General features: G+C 41.5%; 1 protein-coding gene across 2 annotated transcripts; it reads right to left on the minus strand.

Moving 5' to 3' along the window:
• Positions 1-1,447: 1,447 nt before the first annotated feature.
• MAL2 (mal, T cell differentiation protein 2) lies at positions 1,448-17,663 on the minus strand. Of its 2 annotated transcripts, XR_007376127.1 has the most exons (5): positions 17,386-17,663; positions 15,170-15,340; positions 10,073-10,231; positions 5,807-7,865; positions 1,452-4,786 (listed from the first exon to the last, which is right to left on the minus strand). XR_007376127.1 is itself a non-coding variant. In XM_048940842.1 (4 exons), the coding sequence occupies exons 1-4, from the start codon at positions 17,524-17,526 to the stop codon at positions 7,794-7,796; spliced, it is 543 nt and encodes a 180-aa protein (XP_048796799.1). In that variant the 5' UTR covers positions 17,527-17,663; the 3' UTR covers positions 1,448-7,793. The 2 variants fall into 2 exon arrangements, 1 of the variants encoding a protein (XP_048796799.1); XM_048940842.1 differs by having other exon boundaries at positions 1,448-7,865.
• Between the last annotated feature and the right edge of the window lie 3,627 nt (positions 17,664-21,290).

Genomic DNA, 21,290 nt, shown 5'->3' on the forward strand with positions numbered 1-21,290 from the left:
TTCTGCTTGCCATCGCATACTGAGCTGATGATTTCAGACAGCCATCAGCAATGGCTCCAAGATGTCTTTCCTAAGTTGTAACTCTTCATTCCAAATTTGGTATAGATCATTTTTTCCCAGATCCTTTGCCCTGCATTTATCTATGTTCAAGTTCATCTGCCATCTCGGCACAAGTTCAGTTTGGTGAAGTCTAAAGAATTTGAAAGAACTTGCTAACATTTGCAAACTCTGTGACTCCATTTCTTCAGCTGCCATTTCAAAGGGGATGACTTGGTTAACATTCATAACTCCCTAGGAAAAAGAAATATCTCCAAAATCCCCTTGAAGCCTGAAAGCTGGTTTCTACTTGTCTAACCAAGGGGAGCCATCATGTGTGATTTACAGAGTCAGTAAAGACAACGGAGTTCTGTAAGTCCTGTAAGGAGAAGAGGAAAGGATACTATCTCCATCTGCCTCTTAGCTCCACAGCAAGGAGACTTTGCTTTCTATTGGAGTGCTGGGATTATTCCTGAAAAACATCTGATGTGTAAAATGAACATTCAGACAGATGAATTGAGTAGTTTATGGCACTAAGATGTTGCTATGTCTATCGAAAAAGGAGGAAAATGTGAGTTCTATCCATTCAGATGAGTTACTTTAGTTATTAGGAGTATTCCTAACTGCACTCCTGGCAGCTTTGCTTATTTAGAAGTTAAGCCCTGGAGAGTGAGTGGAAAGGTTATCCCTTAGGTCAGCATGAAGGGCATTCTGTGGCTGTAGCTCCATCTACTGGTACTGACTGGTGTGATCATAAAATCATAGAATCACTCAGCTTGGAAAAGACCTTAAAGATCATAGAGTCCAACAGTGACCTAACCATACTACCCTAACTAACAACCCTCCGCTAAATCATGCCCCTGAGCACCACATCCAAATGGTTTTTAAACACATCCAGGGATGGTGACTCAACCACCTCCCTGGGGAGCCTATTCCAGTGCTTAACAACCCTTTCTGTAAAGAAGTTTCCTGATATTCAACCTGATCTCCACACTTGAGTGGGAATCAGCAACATTTCCTTCACAGGTCTTTTTAAAATGAAATTAAATTCACCATTAATTTCTTCTCCTGATATCCTTTCATCCAGCAGAGGCACTTGAGTCTCTGAAACACCCAACGTGGTGGTACCAAGGAAGTGTTGGTTCTATGGTAATCCATCTTGGGAATTTGATGTAACGTTGTACCTCACAGCTCATCCAACCCTAGGCCAATCACAGCCTACCAGTCAGGTCCCCTAAAACAATGGGAGCCTACAGGTGCTGGATTTTAAACTTGGAGACTTCATGCTTTCTACTTTCACCAACAATCACCAGGGTTATTTTTCCTTTAATGGCAGCAGCTATTCCAGCAAGAGCTTATCCCAGCAGCAGGATCCTTAGTAGAAAAGACAAATGACAAAAGGCCAAGGAATTTGTAATGCCGTTTATTTCAAAGGTCAGCTCTCTTCAGTGCCGAAGGAAAATTCTGCTCTTCTTTCCATCACTGAAATTACATGTGACTTGACCCCAAGGGAAGATTCATTTTTATAACTAAAAGCAAAATTTGGCCTCTTGTTTATCATGAGACATCCCTTTTTCTAAGAAAATTTGCTCCAGCTACAACTCGGACTGGTCAACAAAATCATCATTCAGTGTATCTACTTTTACATTTTAGGTCATTGACTGAAGCTTGCTCTTTAGCCCAGGAACAGCTGTCACTGCTATGGGTCAGGTCAGCCATGCCTCAGCACTCAGATGACACCTCTGTCTACCTACTCCTCTTTTCTGATAATCTATGTTAACCAAGTTGGAGTCATGGAACAGAGTAAGAGGAGAACTACTCTGTCCTTTTTCCAATCCTTAGAGCTAGTGCCAATTTGGGAAGTGGGTCTGGGAAGTGGGGAACGCTTCCCTTTCCTCTCTGATCCTGCATTTAGGGTTGGATCATCTGGTGATTATTGACTGTCTTTTATTTAAACAGCCCAAGGCTCTACGCTGGCCCTACAGGTTTCCCACGGCATCACAACCCAGGCCAAGGTATTTACAGTCTGCAAAACAGGGATAGCAAGGAGTCAAGACTCACACAAGATGCTAGATTTAATACATGGGACAAGCGTAGTGAAGTGCTATGGTCTTAGCTCTCATACAGTCAGTGGGCTGTTCACACAGTTCCTCCATTTGCCTTAACTTCGTGCATTATTTTGGTGGAACCATCTTGAGCCCATCTTGTGCCCTTTCACGCATGAGCTGCCTAACAGCAGATTATACCCAAATACACAACACTGGTTTCTGGGTTGTCCAGATCATGCTGTAGATCCCTCCTTGCCTGCATGTCCAACTTCCTTTCCATAAGCAGGCAAGAGGCAGGGAGAGGAGGAGATGCCTCTTTTAGTCTTAGAATCTCAGAGCTGTGACGTTGCTGAAATGTTCAGCTAGGCCCAAGAGGTTGAAAATATCTCTAGGCCCTTCAATTTGGAAGAAATAAGATCTATGGTATCATTAATTACACCAGTAATTTATTCTACAGTATGCTTTCCTATTCAAAAGTATTTGTGAAGAAAAACTGATATAGTACTTGCATGGGCAGAAAAAAGAGGTAGCAAAGTTGCTGGCTTTTTCATTAAAGAAAACAGTTTTTGCCTCTTCAATTTTTTTCAAAAAGCTTACTGAAGCTAAAACAACGCCTGCAACAAAGTAATCATCCCTGGGCACTGTGAGTAGAACTGCCCAAGCATGTAATCAGATCACTAGAAGTCCCAGTGCCATTGTACAGGAAAATAGGGCAGTGTGAGGTCTTGGCTCTGCACTAAGAAGAGTGCAGAAAGATCTTTTTCTTCACAAGGAGCCCTCTGGGCTTGCTCTCATCTGCTGTTTATTTTTCCAGATTGTTGGTCCACTGATACGGGTTACACTTTGCTGAGAAGACCAGAAAATGTGTTTGGATGAGATTAAAAGGTCCAGTAGTTCTTTGAAGAATACAATCACTGCTGCAATAAGGTATGAGTCTGCAGCAGTTCTCAGACAAGAGCCTATTTGCAGCCTTTCACAATCAATCTGATCAGTCTGAATTATTCACAATCTCCAGAATCCATATAGATAATTGCAATAATCCCACAGCAACTAAGGTGTTAAAAACATACCTGTCCACAGCCTGATGACTTGATCATTGTGCTTCCTGAAATGCAGCTTTACAAGTCAGTTACCAAGACTCAGCTCAGGTTTCTGACCTGAAAGGTGCTATGCCCTGACAGGCTGGATGCAGTAGTGTTTTGCTAATGCCAAGGATATAGAGCTCAAACCTTGCATATGAGGAAGCAGCTTAAAACTGCAGATTCTTCAGGACTTGTTTTCTCTTCTAAGAAGGAGATCATTAAAAAAAAAAAAAAAAAGAAGCAAATTATATATTAAAAAAAAAAATACATGCTCTCACTTTCCTGTTTTCCTTTTTGTGAGATCATTAAGTCCAATGTTACACTGGCATCTCATGGTTCACCGTTATCTTCAGGCAAACCACAGAAAGCTCTTCTGTACAACCTGGTGGACTGGCAACTGAGCATGAAATGCATCAGGATCCTGGTGTTCAGAGATCAGTTTCACAGAACGCAAATAAAAGTGGAGCAAACTGGCTCTCAAAGAGTTTTACACTCTTACTTTTTTCCTTCAAATTCAGACAGGAAAATACCAGTACCTAGAGGGAGCCTATAAACAGGAGGGGAGTCAACTCTTTGAAAGGGTAGATAATAGGACAAGGGGAAATGGTTTTAAGTCAAGGAAGATTTAGGTTGGATACCAGGGGGAAGTTCTTCACAGAGAGAGCAGGGAGGTGCTGGAACAGGCTGCCCAGAGAGGCTGTGGATGCCCCGTCCCTGGAGCTGTTCAAGGCCAGGTTGGATGGGCCCTGGGCAGCCTGGTCTAGTATTGAATGTGGAGATTGGTGGCCCTGCCTCAGGCGGGGGGTTGGAGATTCATGATCCTTGAGGTCCCTTCCAACCCTGGCCATTCTGTGATTCTGTGATTATAGGAATGTCAACATTTTTTAAAGTTATAAAGCATTCACTTAGTGATTTGTCAGTGCTTTTTCTTTAACAGTTTACAGAGGACACAGATCTGCACAATCTCTGCCTGGTTCTCACTCATTCTACAGATGTGTTTTTACAGCAGTGTTTTAAAGCAGCTAAACTTCACTCACTTTATAGGTTTTAATCCACACACACAGGTGTGAGAAATCACAACAGACTGATCCTGTACATGTCAGTTGTCACCGCAGGAACTGTGTCACTTTAACTTATTTCCAGATAATTCAGCAAGTCAGTAGAGTTAGGACTTCTGTGAAGTACCCTCTGTGCATCATTTGCTGAACATGTCTGAGCAAAGGTTCAGCTTTGTAAACTGTGTCCTTTCATTTCTCTTCAGCAATAGCCAGTGAACTATTGCTTCTCCTTGCATCCTTTGCAAGCTGTCTCTCCTCAGTGACTACTTATTTACCGGCAGCTACTGAACATTGATATACAAAATAATATGAAATACTATTAAATATTTTCTGATTCTAGAAGATTAGGTACCTGTATGGTATGTTTGATTCTCCTGCACTGTAGCTTCACATTAGATAGAGACATCTGATGAGAACAGCATTTGGTATCTGTAGCCTCATCTCTTTCACCTTGAATTTACTGCAACAGTAAATATCCCTATCTTCTTCCCAGCCCCTTCCATTCTTTGAAGACGTAAGCTTGTGTTCTTCGGTGTCACCAGTCACAGGCTTGGGGGCATTTCTGAACATTTAAGAGAAAAGAATGATATGTGTAAGAATCAGCCCACGCATACTACCTGTAGTAACTATCACAAGGGTTGTGTTACTCTCCTGTAAATATTTGCATAAAGACTTTGCAGCAAGCACACACGTACTATTTGTGAGTCACACCTGCCATGTTCATTATGTATAAGGTAATATCAAATTAATTACTGGTTGTTGGGTCAGGGTTTGTTTTGTTTTTTGTTTAAGAATGCAACTGCTTCCTTGCTCTGATGCATCTTTCCTTTGGTTTTCCTCAAAGACCATTAAGATTCCTTGCATACTAGCAGACCATTTATGCCCTTGTTAGCCATGAAAGCCACCTCTTGATTACCATGGTTCTTACCTTTATTTCTTCTCTGCCCTTTGTTTGTCTTTGATAGTTAAGAGGGAAAGTTCAGCCTTTCCTCACTACGCAAATAGTTCCCAAGCTTTTCTAACTGCACTCTGCTATCTGGGTTTCTGTAAGTAGATAAAGAGATTTAAACCAAACCCACTAGTCATCATCCTTACACCTCAGGTTCAAACTCAGAGGTAGGTACAAAGACCAACTAAATCTGGTCAGCTTTTTAACTGACATCATGTGTCATTCCTTTTCTGTAAGTATGAACAGGCAAAAAAAATTAAGACTTCTCCCTCATCATCCCAGTTGGTTGCAGGGGCCGTGGCATGCATACTCTGTGGTGTGCAGTACACATCTAGGCTGCGGGGTGAGGAAGTAACCATATCAAAGTGCTGTGCCCATTTACAGTGTTGTTGAAGCTGACCTTGCATTTCTCCTCAATAACATTTGTGCAAATCACTAAACAAATCTAACACTAATGAAACTGTGCCTTCTTAAGAAACCTTAGCCTTAATTTTCTATGTGAGGCATCAAGAGCATCTATTTTTAAATGTGCCCTGGAAGTTCATTTTCTGCACAGTTATGAATATGCATTATCTTTGTGCATACATATAAGCACATATATATGAGTTTGCATGGGTGTATGTTTGTACTCACAAGTAGTCTTTCAGAAGAAAGAGCTGGATGTGGCTCTGAGCAGCCTGCTCTAGCTGTAGCTGCCCTTGTTCACTGCAGGGCAGTTGGACTAGATGGCCTTCAGGAGTCTCCCAACTCAAACGATTCTGAGATTCCGTAGAAGGTCAGACTTGCCACGTAGTGTTTTTGCTATCTTCCAAACAGAGGATTAATAACCAGACTGCTGCCATAAACATTTTATGTAACTTTAATGCTGCTTAGATAAGCCTGTTAAACATTTTCATCCATATACTCCAGTGTTACTGTACATATTTTATACAATATGAAATATTTTTTAAAGTATATGGCTCTAGATAAAACATTCACAAAACAAGTTCCAATGCAAGTAAAGGATTAGAAAAGAAAAATCAGGCAGAGTACAAAATCTTTCTAAGACAAAAACTTTAGAAAACAAGATATACAAAAACATCCTTCTGCAGTAATTCAGGACTGAGTGGTTCCAGAAGTTGGAAAGGCTGCCACTCAGTGCTGCGTCATTGATAAAAATCTCTGTGCTGGGTCAGCAGGGACTGAAGGGCTCCATGAGGTTGGCAGCTTTCAGAGATCCTTGTTCCTGACAAATTTGGCAAGTACCTTCCATAACAGGCTCTCACGTTGGTTGGCTCAAGGAGAAAGAGCAGGTCTGGGAATAAGGAACATCCTGTCTTCCCTCACCGAACCACTGCTGTTCTCTGTAGAATTCTAAGGTGCAGTCTCTGCAGAAGTGTAAGGTGCAACAGCAAGCAGCAGAGAGTAAAAAGTTCTGTGAATGACAGGGAACTTTTATGCTCCCAGATTACTAATTTGGCACTAGCGACAAGAGTTGTTAAGGAGCAGGGCACAATGCTATATTCAAGTTAATTTTATATTTATAATTGTGTCATTACACAACTGGAATATTCAATTCAGCTTCCTTTCTGCCAAAAGCCAACTCTGTAATGGGCGGACTGCTTTGCATTTCACTGCTTCCAGAAAGATGTTGTTGTATAGGCATCTGTCCAAATAAAAACACCTTTACACAATACAACATCAGGATGTACCAAATACTGCACTGCAAGAATTGAGGTCAGACAGTAGTCAACATTTGGTAACATTCCATTCAAATGATGTTGACTCACATAATAAGTAACAAAAGCAGCACTTAAGTTACAAAAACAAAGCTGTATTTCCACAAAGTAAAACAGTGCAAATATTCCTGTCAAATTTATGCCACACACACCACACAAATGCACTGTTTGTTTTGCAGTATAAATAGATCTGATTGGGTTGATTTTCTAAAACTAATCAACTACTTACTGTTTAACAATCCCAGACATTTTCCATTTACAAAAGAATACAATAAGCTGGAATGATCAGATCACCATAGCTGAATATGGTTTGTAAAACAACAATGAAAGATTGCACTGGATGGATATTTAAAATATTGTCTCTGTACAAAGTTAATAACACATACTAAGCTGATATCACAGTCAGATTGGACTCTGATCATGCAAAGAGCAGCACACACAAGATCAGTGACACTACAAAAAGCCTCAAGGCCCTACCTGTGTGGAACACACTGTAATGCTGCAGCACACGTAGAGCCCAATCCCAGGCCTTTACAAGGGGGGTAGCTTTTTTAGCTGCCTATGCAGGTAACATGTCTGTTTAGTTTCAGTTTTCTTCCTGTTCTTCTGGTTTAGCACCAGAATTCTGTTATCTACTAGTAACATCTGTTTATCTCTGAACTCTGGATTACAGTTCAACAAATAATGTTTATAAGGAGTTCTCAATGAAAGTAAAAAAAAAAGGAAGAGACAGAAACTTATCTCCTGTTAAATAAATCCTGATTAAGGGTTATTTGCATTTCAGCACTTGGAAACAAATTTTAAGCAAAAAGTCTTTTTAGAATTACATTACAGTAAAACAGACAAGTAGTACTTAATTTGATCTGAAGTAGAACACTCAGGAATCAGAGTCTCTTCAACTGCTATAGTTTCCATCTCCTCAATGCCAGGGCTGTGCTGAAACCGTAACAAACAGCTGTGGCAAAGGCAAAAATCTGAAGGGTGAGCAGGAAGAAAAGAAAAAAGAAAAGAAAAAAAGTGAATCACACATTATATTGCTCTACTTTTTTTTTTTTTTTTTTCTATTTTAAATTAATATAACACAAATGCCACAAAAGGTACCTCCCCGATGGTAAAGATAACTCTGGGATCCTCCAAAGCTCTCTATCATAAACTCTGTTTTAATCCCACATCACTGTTTTTAATTTAGTTGCTAGTTGCTGAAGATATTTTGAAATAGGATATAAACAGAACATGTTTGTGGGTCATTGTAGAAATTAATCGCACGTACTTCCATCTTATATTTCAGTTTTCTCTTATCTAGACTGATAACCTATGATTTGTGTTTGATTAGAAAGTATCCAGATGAATGCCTTCACTGGCAAACAATGAAGCAGACGTCCCTCTAAACAGCAGAGCTCTTTACTTGCAGAAAGAAACAGACTGAAGTTGGGCCTTGTTAGCCAAAAAAAAAAGACATGACAGCAGATTATTGAGAAATGTCAGGAAGCTGCTACACTCAAGAAATTGAACAGATAAGAACTGCAGATCGTGCCATGGCAAAAGTGAATATGTAATATAAACAAGAAGGAGGAAGTTAGAAACTGAGTTGTTGGAAATGATAGTTTCTCATATTGTCCAGTACTGATCATGGACACTTTCCATTAGAACATATAGAAAAAATACGAAGACACTAAAAACTACATCATCTGATCCACCATCTCCCAGCATCTCTTAATTAACAGTGAAGGCGAGTTACAAAATCATGTCCTCTTTCTCCATCTTAGCAGAAATCCGAGGGTTGTGAAGTACTGAATTCTCCTTAGGAAAAAAAAGTATGGAAGGAGTAAAGAGTCCTTGTATTTCTCAGTATTCTGCTGTCAGAGAAGATAAAATATTTTTCCTTCAGTCACACGAGTTACCATATATCAAGTAAGATCTGAACACATTGAAACAGGGACTGAGGAGCTACTCTAAAGCTTGGAATTTCAGATGTATAATTAATTCAAAGCTCTCCCTCAGTTTAGACACAGTTGAGAGACATCACTTGTCTACCAGCCATGGCCATACAGGAATTTGATGTGCTGGACTATGTCACTGGCAAGTGGGTAATGGTGAGGGACTTGAGACTGACATGCTCAACTCGCTCTTTCAGGACTTGACTTGCCAAAATAAAGGGCCTTTCTTTTCCACTCCTGAAGAGAGGATGTAAATCTTACACTTTGGGTTTATCCATTTTGATCCACTCTTATATGAGCTGAAGGTATTTCCTGAGTAAAATTTATGGTTATCTAATTTTGAGGACAAGAGATACCCCCAGAATGATTCAGAAACTTAATAAATGTAAGAAGTTCCTTTAAGTATGTGAAACGCCCTGGAAGATGTAAAAACAAACAAACAAACTCAACAACCCAAGCCCAAAAATACAACAAAAACCAAACCAACCAACCAGCTGACCGACCCAAAACACAAAACAAGCAGTAGTTTCGGTTCTTCAGCTTAATTCTGCTGGCACACCTTTAGTTGCCACTCAGGAGTCCAGCCAGGGAGAAAGCTAAAGCTTTGTGTATTTTCTGGCTCAGCAATGCACACTCACATCACCAGATACAGTGATTCAGTGATGATGCAATTATAGCAATAAAAAGGCGATTGGAGCTTAGATCAATAAAAGCTCTCTAATCCTCACCACTGGAGATAGCATGCCCCTTGCAGCTACTTTTTATTTTTATCAGAAAATACATATCTGGAGCTTCATAAGGAGCTAGTCCAAGATTCTTTCCTACAGCATGCTCAGGACTATCTAAAAGGTATCAAAAAACCCAAGCAATTACAAGTTTGAGAGCAGGCTTGAAAGTCGTACCTGACGCTTTGATGAAGGCTCAGTTTTCATCTTTTTCTTCTATTCCAATACCCAGCATTGCTTTTACAAGATATCTCATCTAAAAACTAGATTTTGTAGCAATCACAGACCTAAAACACCACTGTGAAAAGTATCATCTAAGCATCTCTCTCATGAGGCCCCATTAATAGATAACTGCACTTTTTTTGCACTTTTGCTGCTTTAAGAATGTTTGCTGTTTTCAAAGACATTTTTCTTCCCTACAATCCCTCCTCCTATGCCAGCTCAGTTCCCAAGTTGAAAGGCTGGTTACCAGCAGTTACAACAATTCCACTGCCCGATACAATTTCATGAAATACATACCGATGCTGCTACGCTTATGTTATATTCGTGATCACCTAGAATTTGCACATATGTTGTGGAATTTAATCTGCGAGGGTAGTGATGCAGAGATGTAGTTGCTGCTTGCAGTAGAAAAGCTCCAAAATAAAATACAAAAGTAGCACCATGGAAAAGAAAGTCCTGAAAAGCAAATAACAGGTTCAGTATGGGCTGCTGTACTCAATTCTTCTAGTCTCAGCATAAATAAAATCCAACACAGAAACATGAAATGAATAGTGATAACAATAGTTGTTCATAAGCAATGTTTAAGCACGACATATTTTCATATCTGCCTACAGTTATAAGTAACTCAACATAATTAGAAATAGAGGGCAGCACTCCCTCTCCCAAGTCCTGCATTCTTTCAAATTAAGAGGCAAGCACTCATCTACATGCACATATACTGACCTTTTAAAATCACTTTAAAGCTAAAAGTGGGCACTTACAGAATTCTCCCTTAGTGAGCATTAGGTTAAAAACAGGACACGTATAGGCCAGCTCTGCCACAATACAACCAGTACAAGCTTGCAGTCTCAAAAATCCCTTCTCAGCTAACCTAAACTCCAAAAGCACCCCCTTACTTGCTTCAATTTTGATTCTGGAAATGCCCAGAAACACACCAGCCCTGACACAGCTGCAATGTACTTCTAGGCACACAGTCCAAAAACTGAGGCACTTCTACAATTCTTTCTGACTTCGCCCTATGCAAAATACAGTAGTCTGGAAGTACTTTGTGATACTGCTGAATAAAATGCCTGGGTCTTGAGAGGAGTTAGGCTTTGCTTTATATTCCCATCTCTCCTAGCCTTCTCTAGGCAATTCTCTGCTCTTGGATGTATACCAGTTAAACATAAGGTTTAGACATCTGACTTTTCTGGGTTCTAATGCTGAAGTACATGAAAAACAGCTTTGTTGCCTAAATCATTCTATGGGTTGAGTTTCACAGTGTTCCGTGCAGAAAGATCCGACCCGTTCCAGAACGGTTTCAAAATGTGCAAAATATTCTTCAATAATCTCCCTCTGTTCATTTTACAAAGCAGACATTGGCAAAACACTCAGTTCCTGAGTCCATACAACACATGCTTTGTGCACACACATATGCAGGTGTGCAAAACTACAGACATTTTGAATATTACACACAAGTATAGGTATGCCTGTTGATGACAATCACAATAAATATTCCACATCTCACACACTAATGAATTAATTACACACCCGTAATTCACACATGCAATTGGCTACCAGTATGTCAGGAGTGAGAACTTAGGAAGCATTCCATGTGACTCATCGCAACAGCAGTCAGCACTCAGATGCACTGCAAGTTACTGTGCAATACCCTTATCTACTGACCATCTGATATCAAAGTAGGAATGTGCTGCCTTTCCCTATTCGGAGAACATTTCCCTGTTCAGATAATTGTTTCTTCATCAGCATTAGGTTCTTTTCATTGAAATAATTTCCTTTTCAAATTAATCAGTTGCTCCATATTTGTTAGCAGCTAATGCTGCATGCTGGTCAGTTCTGTAAGTTATGATACGAGGTGCAACTAAAGTTTTCAATTCCATTTAGCCAGGAAATAGTTTTCTCTTAATTAAGAATGGTTTCAGGCTAAGTCTTTGCAGCAATTCCCAACTTATGGTCTAATTCCCAACTTCCATACCAGCTGCCTTTTTTCTTTTTTCCAGTCATATTCCAAAAGGAAGTAATCAATAGGAGATCCACTGACATGCACAGAACTAGGAGAAGAAAAAAGGGCAGCAGGTGGCTGGATGTCCTTCATGCGCCAGGCTTGCCAAATCTCAAGCTTTGACCATGATACATTCCCTCAGTCTCCAGGTCTTCTATAACATCTGCTACCTCATATTAAAACAGTAGGAACCAGCAGCTCTCTGTGCACAGGAGTTCAGGAGCACCAGAGAACTCCTGCAACTAAAGGAAGCACTTCTCACTACCAGCAGCATCTTTCACACTACCACCTGCATGCACCATGTCAGACCACATGCAGATGTCGCTGTGTGACAAATACCAGATCCAACATGGCCTGACACACAAATCTCATAGCACAGGTTTCCAACAACACAGAGCTCTGCACAAACCCACAGATAATCAAGGACATTTCCTATCGGTGGGCTACTGAGTATGCAACTACTTCAGTGTTACTGGCTGCACACATTTGGCACTACAGCTCACCAAGAAGCACAGATAGATCCACGAAGAAGGCAATGCTGACTGTATACAGGAGAGGCATTTTCCAAAGACAAACTCTTTAATTTCCTCCATTTTCCTGCCGAGCTCTATAATTTTCTTCTCCTGGCAGCAATTACAGTGAAGCTATACAGCATCAGTAAGATTTCACATTCATATGGTTATTGTTTCTATAACCAAGAAACCCAAGATGTTATTGCTGAAAGGATATATGTATATATATTTAAAATAATTGTGAACCTGCTAGCTAACTCTCCACTACATGAACACTTGTATCATCACTGCAACCTCAAACAAAATATAATCAGTACCAGATCTGCACGATATGTCAGTTCACAAGTAATTCTGTAAAGGAGTGCTGTGAGTCAGGTCATAAAGAATGCTATTTATGGTATATAAAGCATGCTATATATGGTTTGATACAGAGCGATGTATTAAGGTTCATGTTTTTCACTAACTTTTCACTGTGCAGCATTGTATTCTTTTTAAGTATGAGTTCAGTGGAGCTAATTATGCCATGATGTATTGTCAAATGTACATCTGTAAAAATCCCATGCTGTCCTTCAAATTCACAGTTCAACTTCCAGAATCTGAGCCAATATCACAGAATCACAGAATTGTAGGGGTTGGAATGATCCAGAGATCATTGAGTCCAACCCCCCTGCCAAAGCAGGTTCCCTACACCAGGTAGTATTTCTTCATGAATTTATATATGATAACATTAGAACTCTAACATAACCAAACCATGACTCTACCCATTCTGATGTAATTGAATGACTTGTATCTTCTGAGTCCTATTGCAAATTCAATTTCTGAAGTAGCAAAAATGCATATTTACATAAATACATGTCAACCTAAAATAAACAGGCATACCCTTTTACTGAATAATAATACAAAATAATTAAAGTATTTCTGGTAATCACTTATTTGAAACAAAAGGTAAAATCCTTGTGAAGTGGTACTTCACTTCTGTCAAGTTGCAGAACATTTGTATACCTCAGAACAGTGGTCAAATGATGCACCTAGTGTTATTTTTGTACAAGACTAGAATAGGGTGGATTTCAGCTACCATGCTAGAGCTGAAAGGATTCACACTACATTTACCACAGTAAATGGGAGTTATTAGTTATTAGTTATGACAGTTTTCTGGAGTAAGTTAGAGTCCCACAGATACAGCTTTTACACAAGCCATCCAGCAGTTTCCTGACATTGAAAGTTTCTCACTGATTTATCATGCACAAGGGGAGAAACTGAACAGCACAACCTAGCACTGTCAGCATAAAGCAGCCAATGTAGAAGACACAATGTTGTTTAAAGATGAAGATTTTCAATCTATAAAAGATTATGCCCTCATCCAGCAACCCTTAAGTAGATTCATAATTGTAAATTGGCAAATAGTTTCAATGAAACCCAAGACACTATTAATTTACTTAAGTGATGCACATGCTCAAGGCTTTGTTGCATCATAATTTGTGAGGATGTCAGAGCACAAATCCCTGTAAGGCTCTCTGTAATTGTAACTCATTATTAGCTTAATTACTGCTTGTATTTTGTTGGAAAGCTGAGACTGAATGCACATTTGCTTTAGTAGCATCCTGCTCATTTCAATATAATCCAGTTTGTTACCATCAATGGCGTTTGAAACTGTCAGAGCCTCAAACTTATGAAGCTCTATGACTTTGCTTTTAAGAACATTAGTTCTCAAGGAGATGTCTGTTAACAACTAGAACACATAAACACTTATACTGATGCTGAAGAACACAAATCCAGCTACGATCAAAAAGTGTCAGTAAGAAAACTAAGGGACCTAGGAGCAAAGTGAAGGTGATCAGCAGTTATAAATAAACATGCTTTAATATTTTACAAGTTTTTTCTTTTGAAAGATTTTTTTTATGATTCACACTTTGATGACAGTTTAGCCACCTGTTATTAGTCATTCCCATTATTATTAGAGCCATACCACCATGCATCCAAAACTCCAAAGTAAAAAATTACCTTATGACAACCAAGGAGTAGATAAATTAGCAGCCAATAAGCCAAGATATCTGCATGGCTGATGAAAAACAGAACCACAGCTTCCCTTTTCAATAGGAAGGTACAGATTGTGAGAACTTCTGGCACAAGCCACAGTGCTCCATTAGAGCATGAATTAAGTCTTGTCTTCACACTAGACAGCAACTGAGCAGAGCATAAGTCTGTAGTCTCTCCAAGATTCCTCTAAAGATGACAAACACCTCCTACAAAAACGTTAAGCTACTGCACACTGCAGCCCATGCCTTCTTCGACTATCTAAGCTGTAATAGCCAGCTGTCAGTGCAGCCTTGGCTTTAAGGAACTGACCCACAAGGCAGTTGAAGACATTCTTAGGAAACAAAGGAGACAACCTGGGCACTTTGGTCTGGTGCTATCCAGACAACCACATCAGACAATGTGTGCAAAAATATTTGTAATATTTTCAAGGAAAATATTCACCTCTGTAGTAGTTGGAAAATATTTTTTAAATTCCAGTTCATAATTATTTCTGACCATTTAAATTAACTTATTTTCCTGCTTTACTAAACTAGTTCTCGTCCTGCAGCTTATGCCTTTCATTTGCTTATAGAGGAAGAGCACATTGCTTCCAATCACCTTCGAAAGCTAGGTACTTTCAGCCTCCATTGTAAAAGAGGTCCTTGTCATCCTTGTAGTCCTACTCTGTTCTTTTTCAATTTTGAATTCCTGTTAAACAGAAATCCAGACATTCAGTCTACATATCTCATCAAAACATTTTCAATTTATAAAACAGAATATATATTTTTTACAAATATATATGAATGAACACATATTTATATTTCTATATATTTATATTAAAAATATATTTTTAAAATATCTTACTGTCTGGTTCCAGTTGACTGCAATTCTGTTTGCATAACCGAAGAGAAACACACACAGGAACACAACGGACAGGAACCACGCAGTCACTGCTACAAACATTACCCATCCCTGCAGCAGTGGCAGTGGAACTTGTGTAGAAGCTACCAAAATCCAGACTATTGTTCCAAACAGCTGTAAGGAAAGGAACACAGGTGATGAACTGAGAAAGAACTTTCAATTTTGTCCTCTCCCCCCAATTAGCACTTTATATCACAAATCAAGCCCTGAGATTGCTTTCAGAAACCTAGAGGAGACACTTCAAGAGTACACCTTCCACTACTTGAAGTAGGGAGCTTATGTAAACAGGAGCCCCTTTTAACATGGGCAGGTGGTAATAGGATGTAATGGGGTAGTAATGGGGTAAAGGAGATTTTGATCAGATGTCAGCAGGAAATTCTTTATTCAGAGGATGGTGAGGCACCGGCACAGCTGTCCAGAGAAGCTATGGATGCCCCACCCCTGGATGTGCTCAAGGCCAGGTTGGATGGGGCCCTGGGCAGCCTGATCCAGTCAGTGGCAGCCCTGCCCATAGCACAGGGTTAAAACTAAATGATCTACAAGGTACCTCCCAACCCAAGCCATTCTATGGCTCTGTGATTTCAAAGAGCCCAACTGCTGTTCTCACAAACTATAAACACTAGGCAGTGGCTTGACAAAGCCTCTCTTAAAACAGTCTTGCAAAAGGGACTGATGAACTCAGGTAACTTCTGTGCTGTTGCTGAATATTTTTATATATATATATATATATATATGTATATATATATATATATATACACACACACACTCAAGTTAGAATGATAGGGATACACATCAAATTTGGATTCAATCTCATACTGTTTAGTTTTGTAGTTGTAATCAGATGAGACATATAAAGGAGATGAAACGGCATCGTCTTTTTTAATGTATTTGTAATAAAATACTGAAAGAGAATACATTAAGTAATGAAGTGTAAGAGAAAGCTAGACTAAGAGTAAGATGAGTGTATAATAATGGTGTGTTGACTAGAAAAATACACAGCTTTCCAGAATTATTGTTAGCTAGGGGAAGAATTCAGCAGTGCTAATTTTCTTTTCAGCATACAGATCCAACAGAATGAGTAGCGAGGATACTGTACTATGATGATCTGATGGAGAATTTACACTCTAAGGTTTGCCTGGCTGGCCTAGCAAAAGATATCATCTCTCCTGCAAATCATGCCTCTTTATGATACCTGAAAAAATAAGTAATTAGCATCCTAGGTATATTCATTTATTATGGAAAGGTCATAATCCAACCTGCTGCTGGATATCTACAATTAATTTCAAAGCAAGCTACTACTTTCTTGCTCAAGTCCTACAGATTTAAAACTACAAGCTCAGAGGCTATGCCTTCAAAGCCAGAGAACTTTCCTTGAGTAAAGGTTGGAAAGGAGACATCTTCCAAAAGAAGCCGCTACAAAATTAGTTACAATCAGTGACAAAATGAGTTGGGTCCTCTCTAGCCTTACGTTGCAGCTGCGTGCATGTAAAACGCATGGCTAGCCTCAACTCAGAACTCCCAGCAGTTCGTGGATGGGCCTTCAGGTTGCTCTCGGGGGTTCCGTTTTTAGCTGCTGTGCAGAACCAACCTTTCTCCAGTTTCACCAGACCGCAGGTGCAGCTCTGTTATGTACAGACCAGCCAGCGATGGGCAGCGAGGATGCAGAAAGGGCAGCAGGCAGTGTCTGCTAATCAGAACGCAGACGCGTACGAAACGCTCCCACTACTCAGAAGGTGGAACTTTGTACCTTCATAAAATGAGCTCTGCCAAGATTCTTCCCCTCCACACTACTCGTGCCAGACACTAAACTCAAAGGACATCAGCCCTATCTACTTCAACACATCTTCCACACACGCTAAATGCACTTGAAGGAGTTCGCACAGAACCCGTAACACGACCAGCGCAACTTTTCAGGGTCGGTTCTTGGGTGCGAGGCTCGCACACAGCCGCCCCGGCACGGCTCCACGCACAGCTCCGCCTTTCCCCACACGGCCGCTCACAAAATGGCAGGTGAGGCGCAGCGCGGCGCTACGCACGGCTGCCCACGCGGTGGAGCCGCAGCCAGGAGGGCGCGAGTGCGGCAGGTGGAGGCGGCGGGCAGGGAGGGCAGCGAAACGCCCGACGAGGGGAGCCCGGGGCAGCCGGGCCCGAGCACTCACGATCTCCAGGAAGATGAAGGCTCCCGAGTAGGTGCGCAGGATCTCCAGGCCGGAGGGCAGCGTGACCCGGGGGGGCGGGAAGTAGGCGACGGTGTTGGGAGGCGGCGGCGGCGGCATAGACGAGGATCCTCTAGGCAACATGTTGCTGCTGCTGCCGAGCGCGGCGGGAACGCGGAGCCGCGGGCAGGTGGGCGAGGATGAGGAGGAAGAGGAGGGCGGCGGGAGGAGGGAACAGGTGCGGGCGGGCCTCCGTGCACCGCCCCGGCCGCCTCCCTCTCCTGCCCTCCCTGCGCCGGGCCCGCCCCGCTGCTGGAGGGGCAGCCCCGCTGCGGACTGTGCTGGGGAGCAGCGCCGCTGGGGGTGTTGGGAGGTGCGCAGGGTGTCTGCGGGATGGCTTAGGATAGAATCAGAGCTACCCCGCTTGTCTTCTCCGGAGTGAAAAGACCCGACTCCTCAGTGTCTCCTCACAGAGCAGGTTCTCCAGCCTTTTGGTCATCTTTATCCTTTGGGCCCTCTCCAGACTGTTCAAATGGTATCCTGGGTTCCATCAGAAGAGGGATGGCCAGCAGGGACAGGGAGGTGATTGTCCCCCTCTACTCGGCTCTTGTGAGGCCCCATCTGGAGTACTGTGTCCAGGTCTGGAGCCCCCCGTACAAGAAAGACAGGGAGCTGTTGGAGAGGGTCCAGAGGAGAGCTACAAAGATGATCAGGGGACTGGAGCACCTCCCCTGTGAAGACAGGCTGAGGGAGCTGGGCTTGTTCAGCCTGGAGGAGAGAAGGCTGTGGGGTGACCACATTACAGCCTTTCAGTACCTAAAGGGAGCCTACAAACAGGAGGGGGGTCAACTCTTTGAAAGGGTAGATAACTGCAGGACTAGGGGAAATGGTTTTAAGTTGAAGGAGGGGAGATTTAGGTTGGACGTCAGGGAGAAGTTCTTTACAGAGAAAGTGGTGAGGTGCTGGAACAGGCTGCCCAGAGAGGTTGTGGATGCCCATCCCTGGAGGTGTTCAAGGCCAGGTTGGATGGGGCCCTGGGGAGGTTGGTGGCCCTGCATGTGGCAGGGGGTCAGAGATTCATGATCTTTGAGGTCCCTTCTAGCCTGGGCCATGCTGCGATTCTGTGATTAGTGGAACCAGAACTGGACGCAGTACTCCATACGCCTGCCATCTGACAAGCACTCAGTAAAGTGGGCTGATCACTTCTCTGTCTCTGCTAGTTATTCCCCCACAGACGGAGTTCAGTATCTGATTTGTCTTCATTGCTGCAACAGCAACACTGCTCACTCACGTTCAGCTTGTTGTCCACTAGTGCTCCAAGGTCCCTTAGAGCAAAGCTGCTCTCCAACAAATCTGAGGCGGTACTGAGCTCTGCTTATGTCATCCCAGGTGCAAGAGCTTGTTAAGCATCATACAGTTCTTGCTTCCCGCTCTACCTGCCTGTTGAGGTCTCTGTGTAATAGGGCTCTTATTTCTGATCTCTCCATCTCACCACTCAGCTTAGTGTCATCAGCAGATAAGGTGAGGGTGCTGTCAAGCCCAACATCCAGATAACTTATGAAGATGTTGAACGGTGTGGGGCCCAGATTCCTGGCGGATCCCACTTGTGACAGGCTGCCAGCATAAGTAAAAACACTAATTGCCACCTCTGAGTGCAGCCTGTTAGCCAATTTCACACCCCACCTTGCAGACACCCATCCAATCTGTACCTTGCCAGTTTGTCTAGGAGAGGGCTGTTGATGTTGAGTTCCTTGCTAATGTCCAGGGAAGCAGTGTCCACTGCTCACCCCATCGGATTAGATGTTATTTTGTTCCAGAAGGTGATAAGGTTAGTCAGGTATGATTTGGATTTCCTGGTCACCTGCTTCTTTTATCTTCTAATTTTTCTAGGATGACTTGTTCCATTGCTTTCCCAGAGACTGAAGACTGAAGGTGTCCACTGTGATGACAAAGTACTCCATGTCTTCATCTATGATTTAAAAGACTATGTTTTAAGGTTTCTTGCAAGTGTAGCTGCTCTGGACGTTGAACCAGCAAGGGTGTTAATGTTGCATTCCTCTCTTGTCAGATGCATGATGTTGCATTCCTCTCTTGTCAGATGCATGATGTTTCTCAGAATTCTGCTTTTTCAATAACAAGAAACACCTCAACCTGAAATGCCTGTCCTCCCCACCTCAATCCAAAATGTAGGTAGGGAAGCAGTCAACTCCTATAAACACAACTCGTGTGCTTACAGCACATCTAGTATCTAGGTAGGGCGCTTCTAAGAGGCAGTAATACTAGCTCAGCTTTGAAATCATGTCAGCTAGAGAAGAAAGAAGCATCAATTTGTATTTTATCGTGTGCTCTCTCCTCATTTCTGCATTCCTTGTAGTTGGATGACTCTCTCCTAAAAGGTGCAAGCTGTAGATCCCCATTCAGATCCAGAGAAGCTTGGCCTCTTCTTTTCTGAACAGTTAAATCAGTCAGTTACCAGATGAGAGGAGTGATACCTCTTAAACCTCCTCTAGATGTATTTGAAAAATGAACGTTGTGTTCCATTCATTTATTTTCAAGGAAGGATTCTAGACTCTGGAGGCACATGTCAGTAGGTCCTGTCTTGGTTGTGTTTTGGAAGGCAGCAGGACTTGTGCCTAATTAATGACGTATAGGTGGTTCTTTCTTGGGATTGTGTTCTGGAGACCATATGTCCAATTAACTGCACAGTCTGGCCATAAATCTGTTGAGATTGCCCTGCACAGGTTGAAATCTGAGAGGGTGGAAATCTAGGTTGATGAGTTTATGATTTGGAACAAGAAATGTGATTATGCTTATCTTATACAGAGGAAATACAAGTAACACTCAGTCATAAACGTTTCTATCTTTATTATCCAGCCACACGATCAATCAGTGTGGACTCCAAAAGCAAGGGATTTTTTTGATGATTACATACCATATACAGTTTTTGTTTGTTTGTTTGTTTTTCCCTTTTGAATACCTCTCATTTTAATCTGCACTCTCCTTCTAGCACTTCTTCACTTTTAGTAGGCTGTCACAGTAAAGTCTAAATTTTACTGTTATATCCATGGAGGTGTTCAAGGCCAGGTTGGATGGGGCCCTGGGCAATCTGGTCAAGTGTTAGATATCGAGGTTGGCAGCCCTGCTTACTGCAAAGTGGTTGGAACTTGATGATCCCTGAGGTCCCATTCTGTGATTCTATGATTCTGTGATTCTATGAAAGCAGATCTATAGCAATTCTTTTGCATAAATACAAATCTTTTAAATGAAAGTAGTTTAAATTATTTTGACGTTGTTTGGGCTATACACATTACAGTGCCACCTGTGATTATATTATTATATCGATTATATCGATTATATCGATTCAGATATAGGCTGAATCTTTCAAAAATCTGAGTTCTATAAGACATCAGTATCAGTATTTCATTTTGAAGTTTCCAATGGCAGAAGCATCTGTTTGTGTTGAACAACTGTCTTTGTAGCATTTTTTATTATCTTTATTTTTTATGTTGTAGGGCAAACTACTGCTGCCGTAAGTCCACCAGACTCAACAACCAGATGGAAGTATGTTAATTCATTCTACATAAGAATGTCTGTTTATACCACCAAAGGGGCTAAAAGCCTCTCTTAAAATATTACATGAATATAGGCTGAACTTTCCCTTTAATGTTCTTAACTGCTTACTGCAGTTAAATATAAAGTTGGGATTGTCATAGAACTGCAGATCAGTTTCTGTCATTTTAAGATGAGAGGAGGTACAAGTGAAAAAAATTACAATTCCAGCATTTAAAAAGCCCAAGTGTGTGTAGGTCACTACACATGGCAAGTCAGTAATTACGGCAGTGAAAACACCAAGAATGGCACTTGGCTACAAGTTCATAAATTGTTGATAGTGAGTCGGTTTTCAAAGT

This window comes from Lagopus muta, chromosome 3 (assembly GCF_023343835.1).
Source record: "Lagopus muta isolate bLagMut1 chromosome 3, bLagMut1 primary, whole genome shotgun sequence".
Classification (NCBI taxonomy): Eukaryota; Metazoa; Chordata; class Aves; order Galliformes; family Phasianidae; genus Lagopus; species Lagopus muta.

Excerpts from the sequence above, each read along its gene's own strand:
- MAL2 (XM_048940842.1), bottom strand. The coding sequence starts at position 17,526 with ATGTTGCCTAGAGGATCCTCGTCTATGCCGCCGCCGCCGCCTCCCAAC. Across the intron at positions 10,232-15,169 it reads CAGTCAACTGGAACCAGACA|GACTTTCTTTTCCATGGTGC; the intron begins GTAAGATATTTT and ends TTTGCTTTTCAG. Across the intron at positions 7,866-10,072 it reads ACATAAGCGTAGCAGCATCG|ATTTTTGCCTTTGCCACAGC; the intron begins GTATGTATTTCA and ends CTCACCCTTCAG.